We start from the raw sequence: 19254 nt of genomic DNA on the forward strand, positions 1-19254 counted from the left end.
GTCTACCACCATCGGGTTCTCTATATGGGTGAAAGAATGAATGAATGAAACAATGTTTCTGGGTGGGCTTGATGCAATTTTTGCTCCTCCCGGGGCCACCGTGAAATCCATGTTCTTGAGCTTTGTATTTTCAGCCAGTTTTATCAAGTCATCCTTAGGTGAATATTGAGACTCTGGGGTGCTGATTCACAGCAACAGAATGCTTAACTCATGTAGCAGAGAGTCAATCTGATCATTTACACTTAGAACATCACTGTCGGGATTACCAGAATACCAGGTTTGGGGCTTGGTAAAGGAGTTTCTTGGGGAAAGAAAATCAACACTTGAAGATAGACTGATGAAAACATTCAGGGTTCACAGTACACATTTGGGTACCTAGATATGGTTGAACAAGATAAGGTAGGGTTGAGATGGGTTGGAGAGATGATGTTGGGGGTTATATCACAGGAAGGAGCTAATCCATACAGTAGTCCCCCTTTATCTGTGGGGGATACATTCCAAAACCCCCAGTGGATGCTTGCAACTGCAGATAGTACTGAATCCTATATACATACTATGTTTTTTCCTATACGAACATACCTATGATACAGTTTAATTTATAAATTAGGCACAGTAAGAGATTAACAACAATAACCAATAACAAAATACAACTATAACAATGTACTATAATAAAAGTTATGTGAATGTGGTCTCTCTCCCGAGTCTCATTGTACTGTATTCACTATTCTTCTTGTGATGATATGATACAATGCCTACATGATAAGATGAAATGAGGTGAATGAGGTAGGCATTGTGACATAGCATTATTTTCAGACCACAGGTAATGGAAACCGTGGAAAGTGAAACCACAGGTAAGGGGGGGATTATTGTACCATAATTAGTTAGAGCCTAGAGCCAGTTAACTAACAAACTACTGTTCTCTAATATGTATGGTATTTTATGGATGCAGGTTCAGTGATAATGAAGCAAAGCAGGGTCAAGACTACACCTTGGTCAGGATACACACAGGAACTCAGGCTCCCGGTAGACATATGGGCTGAGAACAGGAACCAAGCGCCCAGCTCATCAAGAATCAATTGTCTTGAGTTGTCAGGGCAGAACCGTGCTCTAAGGTATATTTTGACTAAAGAAGGGAATTGGGATGGAAGGTGGTGAGAAACAGCTTGAGGAGTAGCCAGGGGGTCAGGAAGCCCTTTTAAGGCTTGGGGTATCCTACACAGGACTCTGTCCTCAGGAAGGATCCAGTCTCTCTCTGGATGAATAAGGTACGACCTGGAGTTCTCCAACAACAAAGTGATGCCAATCTATGCACAGTCTTGGCATTACCCAAAACCCACATTGTTTAATAAAAATATAATGTAAGATGGATCCGTAATTTAACATTTTCTACTAGCTGTATTTAAAAAAGTAAAAAGAAACAGGGGAAATTAATTTTAATAATATATTTTATTTAACCAATATATATACAAAATACTGTCATTTCACCATGTGACTCTAAGCACATTTCAAGCGCTCAAAAGTCATGTGTGGCTAGAGGCTACCAAACTGCACACTGCAACTCTAAACCATGCTAAAGTCAGGAGAACAAAGGATTTAATAACTACTTTGTATTTTCAAGGACACTGAAGGCTTCTGTTACTGGAACATCTCAAATTATAGTTGCTAGCATTACAGTTTAAAGTCTTAAAGAACAATGTCTTACAGTCTAGATTTGAGTCTAGCCTCTACCCATTACTGTGATCTTGAGCAAGTTACTTCATCTCTAAGTTTTCTCATCTGTCAAAATAAGCAAATGTCCTTTGAAAAAACTATTTTGAGAATTAAGTCATTGGGTCCCTAGGCGCACTTACCAAATAGCTGCTCCTTTCACTTCTCCATTACTTCAGACGTTACATCTTTTATTGCTTTCTCCTGGAGGAATTGTTTAAGTCTCCTCTCTGGTGACTTTAATTCTTCCCTCACCACAACTCTGCAACTTCTAATATCCACACTTCTTACCACACTCTGAAATCTGAGACGCACCAACTCTGACTTTTTCCTTTTCCTCTTTATTCTTCTATAAGCTCAGTGTATTATTCAATAAGCCTGCTTCTCTGGATGGGTGGTAAATTTTTTTTCCTGTTCCTTATTGGTTCCCAGTACAAGCAATGGCATCTGAGCAATAGCCCAAACCCTGAGCTCTGTGTTCAGATACAAAACCCAAAGTAGATCGGTTTCTATCCCTCATGAAATCTTTCTGTAATTACCACCTTGAACTCTACAGTCTGCAGAAGCCTCCAGTCTACTGATTTCCAGACTCAGACCCTACAGTCCTTGGACCTAGAATAGGGAGCAGGTCTATAAGTTGACTGAGAACTGCCATGTGCACTGTGGAGCATAATAAAACTGTATCCTTCACTATCCCTATCTTTCTTCCATAAAGTGCCATCACCTACAATATAGCACATCAGTATCTACTATGTTAACCTTAAATGGTTTTACGCATGAGCAAGTTGTTTCTGCAACTAGATGATAAGCAACCTGAAGGCAGAGATCAGACTTCTAACGAAGGGTAAACCTCCCATCGTCTTTGTATTCACCCCTATGCACACACAGCAGGGGCTCAAGTAATACCTCTATAATTGCCTAATTACACACAGAGGTTTTCTAGCCTCTAGAAATTAGCTTGTAGGAACATAGGAATCCAGGTGCATGGACCAAACCCATCAAATTCTGCAGCATGCAGCATTCTCCTGGCCTCCTACCACCACCTTAGAGGCAACTAACTGTTTTATTTCCAGGCCTGCAGGGACACTTCTGTATGGTTGTCAGCACAGGAAGAGCTCTACAACCGCTCACAACCCCTCACAGCCCAATCTTCCTTCCACAGATGACTTTCCTAGAGGTGCAGAACAGCCCAAGATCATACAGCTGAACCACCGCCAGCCCAGACCCTGATTGCTCAAGTGCCATTCCTTGTGTTGGGACTCAATTTCCTGCTGCCTGGCACAGCGCCCTTTCCATGACACACACACTCCGCATCGCAAGGAGACAGACCTTCTTCTGGAGGTCTCCTTCAGTCTTGGTTACTGAAAATCCTTAAGATTCCAAGGGGTATTCTCCAAATCGAGAACTAGATATTATCACTGACGCGGGGTTGGGGGAGGGACGGAGTATAAGAGCAGGTGAACGACCTTATTCTTCCTTCTTTCAAAATTCAACACACTGCGTCAGGCACCACTCCCCTCGAGAGAGCCCCAGCTAGGGGCCAGGTTGGGATCAGCTGGACCTGGAGTGCTGGGAGATGCAGAAAGCGGTAGGGTCTCGCACACACATCCCTTGCTTACCACGATCACCACTTTAGGAGTGGGGCCCTTAACCTCGCGCTGTACGATGCCAAATCGCTGGCTGTACATTTTCGAGTCCCCTCAGGATGGGGGCGGTGTCCGCCGAGGTTTCCCCACCGCGGCGACCTGCGAAACCAGCTTCCGCGACGCAGAGATCTGGTTGCCATGGTGCGCTTCGCGGGGTGAGGGGCAGGTGGGTGGGGCGGAAGTTGGTCCCATCACCATGGTGACCAGACGCCGGCACTGGCGACTTCCTCCTACAGCGGAGGAGCTGAGTCTGCGTGGTCTTCATCCCGCCCTCGGCCAGGCCTCCGGCCAACCTTGCTCCCTTCCTCTAGGGTTCATCAGAATAGCAGAAAAAGGCCTCCTTAACCCGAAGTGAAGGCGAAGATCTAATTATACTCCAACTGACTTTGCTATTTATATCCTGTAATCGGTCTAAAAGCATGAGAAACGTTAGCGGACATTTTGTGGGAAGGCTAAATTTTGTGCCCATCTCTAGGTTAATCTTGATGACAGTAATAATCATCACAGGACAACCTTATATTTGTGTACTTCTTTACAATAATTTGCAAGGTATTTTCACACATAAAACCTTTGAGCCTCACAAATATCTTATAGGATTGATGGAACAGCAGGCATTATCCTCATTTTACAGCTAAGACAATTAAGGCTTAGAGATCCTAATTGCCTTGACAGCCCACCTAACCAGTAATGAGACAACTGTTATTAATCTTCCTACTGCACTGGACACAAACCAGGGCTTAGACTCAGGGTACCCTGGGATGGGTGGCTGATCAGATGGTCCAGTAGGGCACTGACACAACCTGGCTGGGTAAAATAAAGACCAAGAGTCTGAGCCAAGGGTCACAGTGGACCAGGGTGAGGACATGGATGAGAAGTGTAGGTAATCAGGCCCTGAGAATCCAGATCCCAGGCAGGGGAACAGGCCCTCAGCACAGGTGGAGACCATAGCTGTACTCCCAGTTAAGAGCAAGGTGGTAGTTAATACCTAAAAGCCAATTGTGAATGACACTTTGGTACTCTGCTTCTCAAGTGGGGGCAAGCATAGAACACTAGAGCACAGAAAAAAACCAGTACCAGTCCGTCACTGACATGTAGTAATAACCGAAGTACAACTACTGTGTATACCATCTTAAGGCCGCAATTTACTGTAAATTAGCATTCCTTAATCATTTGTGATCCACCCACTTCAGATTTTGTATGTGGTACGTTTCTAGATTTGGATTCCACTTCCTGAATTGCTGGTTCAGCTTTTCAGCCACAAAATAATGTCTCTCTTCTCTTTCAATAATCTTTTAATAATTATCATTTTGTCTTTTTTCTCCTATAATGCTTCTTCTTTCAATTGCAGTTCGGTAAAATACTCATTTTCATTTACTGCTAAGAGTTTACGTAGCCTGAAACAAACAAAAAAGACAGAAATTAGACGGTCAGCTCGGTTCCCTGGACGGAGTCTTGAGGGCCAGTTCCTTGATCTTTGGGTCCCACGGGGGCCTGGCCTGACGGCTGGTCTGGAAAGAACCACCCCTCACACCACACCCTTGGGGAAGATGGGAGACAATGAAAACGCCCTACGCCAGCCGCGGGGTTTGGGCGAAGCCGCCGAGATTCAGGGACGCCGGTCGGGCACCCCCCGAGGTCGTACAGCCTGGAGAGTCCCGTCGAAGTTTTCGGCGCGGGGGAAGCCGACCCTAGGCCACACCCGGCTGCCCTCGAACGTCCTAGCGTTGGTCCCGAGCTCGTCGCGCCGCGCCCTCACCCTGGGCGAGCCCGATAATTTAACTCCGATTGGGTTTTGCCGGCTTTACCACCATTTGAAGGGGAGTCGGCTTCCCTCTGGGATGGCCCAGGGAAACGGCGAGCAGAGGCCACGCCCCAGGGCCGCCCAGGCCAGGGCTGGGGGACAGCTGTCTCCAGACCCCAGTGGGAGGACCGCGGCCCCGGCGCCCCCTGGCGAGCCTATTCGGAGGTCGGAGGGGCCGGCCCGGCCCCCCGGTGCGGTAAGCCCTGGCCTTTAGCCAAATCCCTTCGGCGGCCTAGAGAAGAGATTCGCCCAAGGTCCTTGGACAGAACCTGACCTTGATCTTGCTACCCACTATCCCACTTTCTCAGAGGCAGTCAACACTGTTACCACCATCAAGACACTCCCAAAAGAAACAACTAAGTATATGAATCAGCAAACGGGACAATAAAAATCATTTAAAAATAATTTAAAAATACAACAGCTTAGGGATAGAAACCACATTACTTCCAATTCCTATTGTGCCCCAACAAGGTTCACGCAAAGGCTGTCCTCCTGATAGTTTCCTGAATTCTATATTTTCACCATTAAATTCCATGATAAAGTTGGAACTCCATTCACCATTTGTAATACATATTGATGCATTTAATAAAATTGTATGGGCTATATCTTTCTCATTCCTGTATCCCAGTATTAAGTACAGTGCCTACCATGGGCCAGGTTCTCAATACTTGAATGAACCACACAAAAATAGCCGAGACCAGCAAGTTTTTTCTGGGTGGGCTTGACAGAATTTCTGTACTTGCTGGGGTCACCATGAAATCCATGGTCTTCAGCTTTGCATTTTCAGCAACGTAGCTTTATCAAGTTATCCTCAGGTGAGTAGTGAGACCCTTGGGAGCTGATTCATGGCAGGGTGGCTTTGTAATGTATCACCTTGACTAGGCTACGTCTCCCAGAACTCCCTTCCCCGTATGCTTCCAGTTAGGATGGGCCACCAGAGACATTTGCGTGATAACTGGAGGGCAGAAGTGAAGCAGCAGCATATTGTTTTTACACTTGGAAGGTTGGTGCAGGGGCACCAGGCACTGTTGCAGTTCACACATGTTGTCATGTATCTGCTGGCTCACCTCGTTGGTGTGGGGCAGCAGGCAGGCCTGCAGCCAGGCCTGCAGCTGCTCCACCTTCCCCGGAATCTTCCTTCAGCTTCTCTAATTCCTGGGTCAGATGCATATTTAACTCTGTGATGAAGGGCACCAGCTTCTTCTGCAGGACACCCACATCATCGAAGCTGGAGGTGGTGAGAGACTGACATGGGTTCCAGGCCATCCTCGTGGGTTCCAGCTCCTGCTCGTGAGCGCCAATGTGTCCTCGGTCTCCCACACTTTATATCCATCTTCCCTTCCCGAATGCCTGCCCTGCAGACTTCAAGCTCCAGCATTAGATGCAAAGATAACAGCCTTACTGAGCCTGTTTAACCAGCTCCCACAATTGCCTACGGTCAAATCCCTATAATAAATCCCTTATATATGTTGTGTGTGTGTGTGTATATATATATATATATAAAATCTTTCTATTAGTGGTGCTGCTTTTCTGACTGAACCCTGATAAACATGGTAACCAGACTCTTATCTCATGAGTCAGAATGCCAATCAAATAAATTTCACTTAGGATATCACTTTCAGAATTACCAGAATACTAGGGTTGGGTGGTTGGATCCTGAGGGGAGCAAAAGAATATCAGAAAATTATCCAGAGTTGACTCTGGCTGAAGTAGGTGGAGTGAGGCAAAGGAAGGTGCAGAGGGCTATATCATGAGTTACAGCAGGGAAATGGCTAATCTACATCTGAATTATCTAAAGCTGCAGGACTAGGAGGCACAGAGGCTACAAAACTGAAGGAGGCAAGCACTCAGTCCTGGCCCTGTAAAGCTGGCTAAGAATCACAAGTCTAATCTTTTTGGCACTCTATGAAAAATTGGAAAGGGAGGCAGGGGCTGAGCCAAGACTGGCCCTTAGGCAAGACTTGAAGCAGGACTCAGACTCCCAGTAGAAGGGCTGAGAGAAGAAACCAAGCACAAAGGTTATCAAGGGGCAGGGGATGCACGTTGTCACAGCAAAGATGAGCCAGACTGGCAGCTTTACTTCTGAAGGCTGTTTCGGCTGAAGAGGGGTAGTGAAGGCAACAAACAAGATGGACAGCAGCCAGTGAGGAAGGATGCCCTTTAGGGTTTGAGGAATCCTACACAGCACACAAGGCATGGGAAGAACCCAGTCTCTGGATGCACGAATGCTCTGACAAGGTGACCCCATCCATACAGCGATGGCATTCCCTAAACCTCACTAGAGGCAGCAGTGTAAGGGATTTGTTAAAATTGCCTAGGGGCCAGTCTGGTGATGTAGCGGTTAAGTTCGCATACTCTGCTTCGGCGATGTGGGGTTCGCCAGTTCAGATCCCAGGCGTGGACCTGCACACCGTTTGTCAAGCCATGCTGTAGCAGGCATCCCACATATAAAGTAGAGGAAGACGGGCACAGATGCTAGCTCAGGGCCAACCCTCCTCAGCAAAAAGAGGAGGACTGACAGCATATGTTAGCTCACGGCTAATCTTGCCCCCCACCTCCCCCCACAAAAAATGCTTAGAGTAATCCACCTTGTTCTCAAGGTCACTGGAAACTTGTTACTATATTATTATTACATGTTATTGAACATAGGATTACAATTTACAGTTTAGTGGATTGAAGAACATGGCTTTTACAACCTGGGTTTGATTCTAGGCTCTATCAGTACTAGCTGTTTGACACTGGACAAGTTATTTAATTTCTTTGAATCTGAGTTTTCCCATCTGCAAAAAGAGGCAAAACCAATGTCTTCCTAAAAAGACTGTTTTCAGGATTAAATACATTAGGTCCATAGGAGGAACTCCTGTCCTCATTTATTAACATTACATCTTCAATTGCTGTCTCCCTGAGAAAATGTTTAGAGACACTGCCAGGTCTCACCCAGAAGCCATTTCAAATCATTTTTGAAGGTGGCTCATTTAGGCTGTTTTGTAGTGGCTTTACTTACATCCCCTCCTCCACCCCAGCTCCCCCATCCTTAATATCCATACTTCCTCTCACACTCAGGCTCCTGGGATTTGCACCAGTTGGAGCAGATGCACCAACTGTCTGCTCTCTCTTCCGTTTCTGCCTACTTCCTCTATAAGCTCAAAGTACTGAACAGGCCTGCTCCTCTGGTTCGGCGGTAGGTTTGTCCAGTTCCTACTGACTCCTACAAAAAGCCCCCCGATCTATGGTCCAGCCTCTGAGTAGATCAGTGTTGTCTCTCACAAAGTCGGTCTGTAAATATCACCTTGAATCCTACAGTCTGCAGAAGCCTCCAGTCTACTGCTTTCTAGCTCCAGGTTTTTTAAGGTCCTTGGACCTAGAGAAGAGGGAGCAGGTCTGTATGTTGAATGAAGTTCACTATGCGCCAAATGGAGCATCACAAAACCGTTGCCTACTATTCTGTGTCCACCATCTATTTCCCCTTAATTATCCCTTCTCTCTCTTCTCTCTTCTCAAATCTTCCATTACAAACAATGTAGCACATCATTACCTCCTCTGTTCATATGTAATGATTTCATGCGTAGGGAAATTGTTTCCCCAGTTAGAGTATAAGCTCCCTGAAGGCAGGAATCCTGTGTGTCCTGAAGGATAAGCCTTCTAGGGTCATTGTATTCACCACTGTATCTCCCACACTGCAGGGTACCCAGCAGAGACTCAGTCAGTACCTCTGTAACTGCCCACATGCAGACGGAGGAGTTTCTGGCTTGCAGAAACTATGTGCAGGAACAAAGGAATCCATGTGCTTAGGCCAATAGTTTATGTTGCCTGTGCCTGTAGCTTTGTGCGGGGCCTGTCAACATTCTGCAGGAAGGAGCATTCCCCGTCTTCCTCCCATCATCCTAGTCCTTATAGGCACCTAGCCTTTGTCCTATTGCCAGGCCTGCAGGGACAGTTCTGTGCAGCAGCTGAAACTGTTAATAACCTCAACAGGCTCAGGAAAGGCTCAAGAAACACAGCCTAACCTCTCCACAGAGGATACTCCAGGGAGGTGCAGGACTAGCCCACAGTCACGTGTGGAACCAGATCACAGACCCACATCTCAGGACTCAGATCTCCTGCCCATCTACCACTGCCCAGCCCACCTGGTCATCTCTTAGAGACTCCAAAGGCCTTCAAGACCCCAAATGATGATTCTCTGAATAAAAATTTATATACTAAGTCTGACCCCTGCTGGATTTACTTAGGGAGATGAGGACCAGACTTTCCCTATCTTTCTTTTTCTTTCAAATCTCACCACAGGGCACCAAGTCTTCTGCCCAACCACATCCTCAAGGAGAGCCCTGACCTGGACCTCAGGAGGAATCTCTAGGGTCCTGCACATACCCCCTCACTACTCATGATCAGTGCAGTGCAGTGGTGTGGGGACTTTACTTCCCACTGCACTATGCCAAATTGCTGGCTGTACTTTCAAAACTCAGGGCCCACATCTGACCGGCACCCACCCCATCCCCACCTCTCACTGTGCGGGGCACACCTTGGCAACCAGACTGCTGTGTCCCGGAGGCGGGTTCCACCCAGGCTGAAAATCTCCGTGATCTGGGAAAGAATTAATATCATCGGTCAACATGGCTGGTGGGGCTAAAGCAGGGTCAGGGCAGGGTGAGGTGTCCCCCAGCACTGACCACAGGTGTGCCAGCCCCTCCTGCCTCCTCTGGGGCCGAGTGAGAGGTGGAGTCATCTTTGCTCTCCTTCCCCTTGTCCTCCTCAGGGTCAGGTGGCTCTTGCTTCACAGGTGGCAGGCCTGGGTCTACTGCCTGGGAGAGGTGGGAAACGGGCAGCAGTCAGAAGGACAGGGTGGGCCTGAGGAAAGAGTCTCTATCAGCCAGTCTGGCACTGTGCTGACAAATCCCACTGCTGTCACACTTCAGGCACAGAAAAACCAGCTCTCTGCCTACAAACTTTTCTCGTTCCTCACAGATATCCATTTTTCTATTAGCTGAGCAGCAAAGCAAGCAAAGCTAGTTGCCTGGGGAAGATAGGGCATCTGTCAGACAGGCAGGGTAATTCTGTGAAGAGGTTGCAATCAGCACACCTACTGCTCTGCTCAAAGAACCACTGTCATGACCACCCATCACTGACCCCCACCTTGCTGGGGCAGCCAGGCAGCAATACAGGAGAAGTCAGGATGGCTGTGCCCGGTGTCCAGTCTTCTTGGGCATCCGCCTTCTCTTGCTTCACCTGGGGTAAGGCCACAACCCAACTCAGGCCAGGGCACTGGGCCTCCTGTATGAAGGAGGATTGCAGCAGACTTGGTCCCAGCTTCCTGACACGAGGCTGGGTGGGGTTGGGAAGGGCAGGATAAGGTAGGGCCCTCACCTGCAACAAGGCTTCTGTGGAAGCTGGGGCAGGGCCAGGCACCTGCACGGGACTGCTCGCACCCTCCCGTAAGAACACAAGGTCGGTGCCAGGTGGGGGCAGTACAAAGCCACTGCCTGCTTCCTGCTTCATTGGAACCTGGGCACGGTCTGGTCGGGCTGTGGGTGTGGCTGAGGGGGGCTTCGGACGGGGCCGTCGAGTAGAGCCAGGCCTCTTTCGACGAGTGTAAGGTGGGGGCGACCCTGCTCCATCCTCGGACCCTGCCCGGACACTTGGCAGCAGCCGCTTCTGGGAGGAAAGATGGAGTGTTATAGTCATGTGGTGCAATGACTGAACACACTAACCCACCCTGATCAACAAGCCTGTTAATGCCCCAACAGTCCCAGCACAGAATCTGCTTACATATGAGCCCCTCATCACTGAGCCTGCTAATCTATTAGCAATGCCAGTGCCGCCCAGATTCCTCATTTACCCTAGCACAGTCTGCTAATCCTTGGCCAAATACATTGCTTGCCTACCCCTCTGAACTTGCAGGACCCATCTGACCTGGTCAACCCACGTACCAGGCCTGCCCACCACGCCCAGGTACTGGGGGCCCTCACCCAACTTATCCTGCCTACTTGACCCTTCCTGCCCCACACACCATGGCAAACTGCAGGCATTGGCGCCAACGACACTTCTGGCGCTTCTGGTTGCTGCCCCCAAATTTGGGCTTGTCACAGCAGAAGTCGCAGTGGCCACAGTCCATCCGCCGAAGGCAGGCTGCACAGGCCCCACACTTGCGGTTCTGTCGGCGATTCGTGTAAGGCTGCTGGGGGACAGGAAGAACAAGGGGTACTGTCACTAGGACTATTACAGTGCTGTTCCTGTTGCTCCTCCACTAGCCCCATCAGAGGGCGTTGGTTGCACAACAGTCTTAATCTGACTCCTCACTCGTCACACCTCAGTGTCTGCTAGTCCAGTGTCAGGCACTAACACTGTACCGGATGGCCCTTGATACCATTAGGATTGTGACTGCTCTAACAAAGTTATCCATCACTCTATCTGCTAGTCCCCCACTAGCTACCAAGATAATGTCTTTGACGGTCACCTCCAGCAGGATTTTGCTGACTCTCTCTTAGCTCCCATCACTGTGCCTACTATGTCTGTGAGCAGTTTTCTCTCTATTCACCCCACTAGAGTGTTGGTTCATCTGACATTAGGTACTATCACTGCACCTGGTGATCCTACATTAGTTGCTCGCCCATTGTCTGCTCATCCCATACTAATACCCATTACTGTGCCTTGCTGTTCCCCTATTAGGCCCATTGCAAGATCTGCTTCTTTAGAATTAACCAAGTGTCCTGGGAAAGTCTAGGCTTATCCAGGTAGGGTGGGGCCACTCACTAGCTCGTCCTCGTCTACACAGTAATAGATGAACTCAGCAGGTGGCGAGGGGGCCAGGGCTCTGGGGTGCTGCAGAGGCAAATGGGGTGGGGTCAGGGCAGGTACTGGGTGAAGTTAGGGTTGTGCCTTCCCCCTGCCCACTAGGGCCTCACCAGCTCTGGGGATTCTGGAGGCTGAGATGGGGGAGGTGGAGGCAGCGGCTGGGTTCGAGGGCGCCGCCGCTGGGCAGCCATCTTGGAGTCGCAGCCTCCCCTGCGGCGGCCATGTTTACCCTGGGAGAAAGCCAAAAGGGTAGTTTACGCTTGTGGCACCAGGTAGAAACAGGACCCCGCCCCGTGCGGAAAGCATGCATTGGACAGGTAGGCAGAGTGTGGGGGTGGAGCACTCACAGCAGGGGGAGCCACAGCTAGGGGAGGGCGTCGTTGACATCGCTGATGGTGGCGACGGAGGCGGTGGGCAAGGTGCTGGCAGACAGGGACAGGTAGATGGGGCCAGGGAGGTGAGCGTGGGGTGGGAAAGAAAGGAAGACATGAGGTGGGCAAGACCAGGTTGGGAGGAAGCAGCAGCAGCAGCAACTTTAATAGTAAAATGAGCTCTGCCCCAGCCCTGGCCCCTCCAGCCTGACTCACCCGTAGGCAGCGCCGCTGGACGCACCTCCACTGGCGCCTGAGACCAGGGCGGGGAGGGCGAAGGCAGACTCGGCAGCGGCCACAGTCCTCTCGGGTTTGACAGCCCCGGCACACTCCACACCCTCGGCTCTGTGGGGGGGCCGGAGGTGTGATGCATAGAGCCAGGGCTTTGAGGGCCAGGGGCTGGGGTGAGCCTTGGGCACACCCCACCTGCCCGACTCACCCTTTCCACAATTCGGAGGCACCGTCTCCGCTCACACTTGCAGAATAGCCCTGAGGCCACGTCTTGGGGCAGCTGCAGAAGGCAGGTGGAGCAGGCCCCGCAGTCCTCCGTTACCCGACAGGCTGCACACTCCCCGCAGCCCACTCGCTGCCAGGAATGGGTGGGGCAAGGTCACAGGCCCAGACAGAGTGGCTCTAGGAGCACTGCCCCTCATGTGTCTGCTGACCTCACATTAGCCCTCATCACCATATCTACTAGTCCCCTATTTGCCTCATCACTGTATCTGATAATTACTGATTAGCCACCATCATTGAGGACATCACAATTTCTACTGGTTCTCTGTTAACCACATCACTGTGTCTACTGACACCCCGGTAATTCCCATTACTATCTGCTGACCATGGCAGCTCCCTACAAAATGACTTTGACATCCTGTGGATCCGTCACCATTCCTTCAAACCCTCCACCAACCTCCATAACATCCTGCTCCCACAGTACACTTGTGAGGAGGAGGCAGGTCATACTTACCTTAAACATCCTCTGCTCCCGGTTGAAGGCAATTCTCTGCGCTGCAGGGAGGGAGAGGGAAAAAGAGAAGTGGAAAGGGAGCATCAGATATCCGACCTCAACCACTGCCTCTACCTTGATAACCACCATTCAACCTCAAGCCTGACACCAGGTTTGCTCTAACTCCTATCTCCCAGTTCCCTAGGGGCACTCACCTCGGCAGTCCTTGCACAATGTCTTGAGCCGCTGCCTTCGGATACCATCCCCTGAGAAACTGATTCCACAATTCTCACAGCACCTGGGATGGGAAACATGGATGTGGGGCCCTGAGTGCACCTCCAACCACAACCTTCACCCACTTGGCTCACTTTAGGCCAACACTCACCCAGGTGCAGGGAGCGAAGATGGGGCTGTATCAGTGTCAGCCTTCGTCTCATCCCCTGGGGCCTCCTTCCTGACCTCATTCCTCTGAGGTCCAACCAGACGTTTCTGAGCCTTGGCTGGCCTTGAAGGCTTCTTCTGCTTCCTGCTGGGGGCAGCCAAGGAATGGGCCTAGAGATGAGAGCAAGGGCAGGAAGAATGTAGGTCAGTGGGGGTGAGCAGTAGGTGGCTCAACAACTCCAGCCTGGATACCCCAAACTGTGTAGTACCTTGGGGGCTGGATAGCACAGGACGCCTTGTTTGAAGTCGAAGAGGGTCAGGTCACACGCAGGGCCTAGGTATCGGGTCAGCTCTACTTTGCTTCGGATCCTGTCTCCTGTGGGGCTGGGGGTGGGCCAGGATGAGTAGATCCCCAGGTGGAGCTATTGCCACTCCACCCACATAACCCTCCCACTGGGCTGGTAAAGAGGCCTGCAGGGCTGGTGGGATACAGGAGGCAGCCTGAGATAGGCCTGGAAGCCCTGACCAGGCCTTACCACAAATAACCTTGAATAGCAGTAACATACAAGGTTTATAAACACCAGTGTGTATACAAACATTAAGAAATAATATAAATGCAAATGAATATGAAATATTTATAACATATGCTACTAGTAGTATTCTACAGAGATGAAAATAAACACAAATAGGAACACAAATATATTAAATAGCATGTAAATGTACTAGGATCACATACTAAATATACAAAGAAACTTACATAAGAAACAAATATTTAAAAATATACATATAAATAAATGTATATACACAAATAAGCATATTTGTAAATAAGTAAATGCAACTACATATAAAATAAAGTATAAAGAACCAGTTTTGGGAAATGATACTCCACAGGTCTCTTGCATTTCTGCATGTCTTGCAAGAGAAGCACTGACTGCCCTTTGTTATGAACTATCTTTTCAAGGATGTTTGTATAGCCTTGGAAGATAAGAGATAGGGTCTCCTTCCAGAGCAAAGGGAAGGCATCCTTGCTGTCCTAACATTATAAAAAAATGAGAGTCCCTAAGCTCAGGGTTCCTTTCCTACAACACAATCCAGGGCATGAGTAGGTGCTATTAGCTCTCTTTATGTTATTGTCTGGGAACCGGTGTTAGGGGATCTGGCACAAAAATGATATTCTGGATATTGCTATTGCTGTGAGTAATAAACTGTCTTTCATCTCTGACCTAGGAGTCTCATATCTCCTACCAACATCCACAAGACTGTGACATATCCACCTGTTACCTTGCTCTAATCAGGATAAAATCTCTGATCCTTTATAGTTCTTGATAATTGCACTTATAAACTTTGAACGTTTTTTCCAACTTCTAAATACAAAAATAAAAGTATAACAATATAAACAAATGAAACTATATTTATAATTTTACTATATTCCTCCAGGAAAACAGCAACTCAGATACAAAAAAAGTTCAAAAAGAGTGTAAAAATCTTAATATCCTGACATACCTTATAACATATCCTGAAACACCTTAAATCCTTAAATGTAAATTGTTTATAAACATGTATGTTTAGTATTTATAGTCAATTCTCATTATTCACAGTATGTTATGTTTATGTTCTATAAAGTCACCTTGAATGCTAAATTAGTGAATACAGAACAAGTCCTCCTAGCGGAACTACAGGTTAGGTTCCTGCAAGCCTCTGGTCACAACATTTTTGTCAATCGATCAATACGTAACCTTGTTTTATGTATGTTTCTGTTTAAAGACACCTTACTTAATATATCCATCTTACAAATAATTAACTGCATGGCCTCTGGATGACTTAAAGCCAGGAGCTTTGGAGGCTATCTGTGTTATACAGGCTCCTTTGCCAACATCCTTTGATATGAGAAATTTTATATATCCAAGTATATGGGGAAGCCATCCTGGTTTAGACTTGAGTGGGCCTGAATTTTATTTGAACCAGAGAAGCCCGACTTACAGCCTGTGAAATGTACATTGTACATCTGCTTTAATTATTACCCTAAAGAATGTACTCTTTGAAGATAATGAATAAATGCCTCCCTTCTTATGACGTCAGTACTCTTTGAAGATAAGTCTCCCTTCCCATGACACCAGTCATGTTGACCTGCTGTGTATGTGCTAATCTGTAACAAACATCTCCTTGAACCACTGAAGGAATGTGCCCCTGTCATGCTTCATGCATGTATCTTTGTTTTGAAATGGTATATAACTGTGCTGAAAAATCGCTCTTCTCTGGAGCACTTTCTTCACATGCGAAGGCTATGATTCCCGGGCTATAATCCTCCGTTTTGTCTTGAATAAAACTTTCTTTTTACATTATTATAGAATGAATATTGATTATTTGCGTTGACACCTTGTAAAAGAAGCCAGTCTTATCAGCAATGCAAACCTACTCTTCAACATAACCCTTTTGTGGAATAAAAAATAACAGCTATTTTAAAAAATTCTTCCACAGAATCTTCATCTGCAGAACCTGCCTTGCATGCAAATTTAACATTTTTCACAATGTATCACCTTTTGAAATGTGTAAACCAGCAAGCACTACCTGGGATAGGTGTAACATTTTCCTAACCCTGGGTAACACAACTATCAACGTCCTTGGCTTTCAGCCTCACAACACCATCCACTATACTTTATTTTATTGGTCATCTCGTGGATCCACAAAAATCTGGACACTTTTTACCTTTTCCTTAGCTTCACCACATACTATAGATGTTACTTCAGCACTTTCTGGAGCAGCCTCATGTACAAATTGGCATATTTCCTCTTCTTTTTCTAGATATACAGTGTTTTTGATTCATTAACATTGAACTCCCAGCCAACAGCACTGCAACTCACACGTGAATGAAGCATATTTTACGTGTATTTTTCTCCCTACAGCACATCACAAATGTTTCGCACTTAGAACCTAGACAGCCCTTCAGAACTACATTTAAACACCATAAACTGTAAACAGCCACCGTAAACAGCAAAATCACCAATAAAGAGTACCAAAAAGTGAAAAACATGGCACTTAGTATAGACCGCAAAAAGAACAATTTATGGTACAAGAACTGAAATAAGAAGGCCTCGTTCAACCACAGCTGGGAATGCATGCGTCAGGCGACAAATTTTTTTTGCTGCTCTGTGCACATCTATGACTGACCATGAAAGCACAGTGAGTATTGATTTTGGGGTACAAATAAATTTTAATGAGTAGACGAATTTGTAAATATGGAATTTGCAAATAATGAAGAGTGATTGTATATACATAATTTTAACCCCACCCATAAATTGAACCACACCCCTTGATTTCACCATGCCTAACAAAGCTCAGCCCTACTCCTGACTCTGTCCACAACCCACCCAGTACCTCTGGTAATAGGTGTCTGAGCGTCCGCAGGTGGCACCTGACTTGCGAAAGACCTCACGGCGCTTCCAGCCAGGGCCCAGGGCTGGGCAGTCCAGCCAGTCCTCAGCCATTGGGGCCACAGGAAGCAGCAGCAGCCTGCAATGTGGAGGGGTCAATGGGAGAAACTGAGGCTCTAGGAGAAGAAATGCTGTGCCCCAGGCCACACAAACCCACTGATATCTATTAATGCTTGTGCAAGACCTGGGACCTGCCACAGGCAACTGGCCAATATAAGCAACAGAAAACCCCCATTCTCCCCTGTCCTGGGCCCAGGAGCTTGTCACTCCTCCCACTTCTTGACACAGTAGCCCCATCCTCAACTCAGGGGTTCTCATTCCTCACAGCGTCCTGACGCCCTATTCTCCATCCTCAGCCTGAGAGCCCATCATTTTTCCCCACTGCCAACCTAGGAAACTTTCATCCTTCCCCCGCATTTCTCCCTATCCTTGGCCCAGGAGACACTCTGTCTTTGACCTCCTGGCCCCATTCCTCCCCTTTGTCACCCCAAAACCTCCATACTCCCCATCCTCAGCTCAAGAGGCCCTCATTCCGCTTGTCCCCAGACCGAGATCCTAGTACCCTGCCTCAGTGTTCTGACCTCCTATTCACTCCCTTCCTTGACCCAGGAGTCCCCAGTTTCTCTCTTTCAGTCTTTTAACCCTCCCATTCCTTCCCTGTCTGATGTCCTCTTATCCTGCTACCTCAGTGTCACTGCCTTGATTTCCTCTGTGTCCTCTGCCAGAGAGCCCCTAACTCCTCCGTATCCTTGACCTGAACAGTCCCTCATTCCTTCTGTCCCTCAGCCTAAAAGCCTCCCCCACTTAGTTTCCCTTTCTGTCACTGTTCTGAGCCACATTACTCCCCAATCTCAGCCCCCAAACCTCCCTATTCCTCTTCTCTGCAGCTGAACACTTCCCTCACTCCTTCCCTTCAGCGTCCTCACCCTGCATTCCTCTCATCAGCCTGAGAGACCCTGATTTCTCCTCTCAGCATTCTGAACTCCCTCCCTGTTCCTGTCCCGGGATCATGCCATTCCTAACTGTCAGCGTTCTGACTTATCTGTCCTCGTCTTCCATATACGTCCCTCTTTCCTCCTTCTTCAGCATCCCACGCCCCCCTTTCTCTCCTTCATCTGCATGAGGGCGCCTCATTTCTCCCCCTCGGCGCTCTGAACTCCCACTTCTCTCTCTTTTACCTGAAAGGCCCCGATGTGTCCCCTCAGCGTTTGAATCCTCCCCCATTCCTCTCCGTCCTCGTCTAGGATCCCGACACTTCCAACTGTCAGCGTTCTGAGCCCCATTCCTCCCTGTACCCCGCCTAAATCTCCCCATTCCTCCCCTTCAATATTCCGACGCCGCCATTCCTCCCACTCATCGGCCTGAGGGCCCTTCATTCCTCTCCGTCAGCGTTCTGAGCCTCAATTCTTCCCTATCCTCCGCCTGAGCGCTCTCCACTTCCACCCCCACGACTGTCTCACCAGTTCGGCACTGGGCCAGTAGCTCCCGCCGCTCTAGGTCCGCAGACCCATGACAACGGTCCCGCCTGTAACTCCCGCCTTGCCCTGCTCTTCTTCTTCCTCCTCTGCAGCCTCTTCCTCTCAAGCGGTAGCTGTCGCCGCCGCGGCCGTTCGTTGCTCCCGGAACCGGAAATACACTGCCTGCCTCTTGGGCTCCGCCCCCGGCGAGACGCCTGCGCGCTAATGCCCCGCTGGCACTTGCCCTTAGTAGGGAGGACCCCCGCGCCTGCGTACTGAGTCCTAGAGCGGCGCGCGCCCCTTGCCAAGGACCTGCTACGCTTGCGTGCTGACGTCCAACTGCTGCCTGCGCCCCTATCGGAGCACCTGCGCTCTTCGCGTCGCCAACCAGCGCTTTCTCCCCACCCCGCCCTCCTCATTTGCGCCTGCGCTCTCCAGTCCCGCCCTAAGGGGGCGTGGAGGGTTCGGGTTGGCTCTGCGCTCCAGGTTTCCTAGACCACCTCCGCAAGGAGTAACCGGGAGGGAGGGACTCCGAAGGTTGGGGGTGCTCCGAAGGCTGGGACTGTGTCGGAGCCCTCCTCTCCCACCTCCTGCCTGGGTCGAGCCTGTGCTCTCCAGTCCTTCGGAACATCCCCCCAGGCCTATTGTGTCCCGCTGTCCTCCCCGCTGCACAGTCGCAGGAGCGCGGAGACGAGTCCCGCCGCGCGCTGGCCCCGCTCCTCCGC

The 19254-nt window shown here is 48.9% G+C and overlaps 2 protein-coding genes across 51 annotated transcripts in view; both read right to left on the reverse strand.

The window, feature by feature from the left end:
- The window catches only part of CFAP53 (cilia and flagella associated protein 53), a 43759-nt gene extending 40292 nt beyond the window's left edge, over positions 1 to 3467 (reverse strand). Inside the window, exon 1 of the mRNA XM_005612936.4 lies at positions 3327 to 3467. Within this exon, the coding sequence (XP_005612993.3) occupies positions 3327 to 3395 (69 nt within the window). The 5' untranslated portion in view covers positions 3396 to 3467. The remainder of the gene's footprint in view (positions 1 to 3326) is intronic.
- MBD1 (methyl-CpG binding domain protein 1) lies at positions 1428 to 19221 on the reverse strand. 50 transcript variants are annotated; one of them, XR_001377362.3, is made up of 18 exons: positions 18533 to 19221; positions 17017 to 17151; positions 13911 to 14025; positions 13646 to 13812; positions 13476 to 13558; positions 13282 to 13322; positions 12754 to 12900; positions 12531 to 12659; positions 12291 to 12365; positions 12054 to 12173; positions 11902 to 11970; positions 11159 to 11326; positions 10516 to 10803; positions 10285 to 10422; positions 9822 to 9953; positions 9674 to 9735; positions 6222 to 6509; positions 1428 to 4747 (listed from the first exon to the last, which is right to left on the reverse strand). XR_001377362.3 is itself a non-coding variant. In XM_070221090.1 (18 exons), exons 1-18 carry the CDS (start codon positions 18946 to 18948, stop codon positions 4731 to 4733), a joined length of 2463 nt encoding a protein of 820 aa, XP_070077191.1. In that variant the 5' UTR covers positions 18949 to 19221; the 3' UTR covers positions 1428 to 4730. The 50 variants fall into 50 exon arrangements, 23 of the variants coding, with proteins under 23 accessions (XP_070077191.1, XP_070077192.1, XP_014583181.2 ...); XR_001377356.3 differs by having other exon boundaries at positions 6222 to 6516; XR_011421063.1 differs by having other exon boundaries at positions 10285 to 10377; positions 18533 to 19205.
- Positions 19222 to 19254: the final 33 nt, after the last annotated feature.

Source organism: Equus caballus, chromosome 8 (assembly GCF_041296265.1).
Source record: "Equus caballus isolate H_3958 breed thoroughbred chromosome 8, TB-T2T, whole genome shotgun sequence".
Lineage (NCBI taxonomy): Eukaryota > Metazoa > Chordata > Mammalia > Perissodactyla > Equidae > Equus > Equus caballus.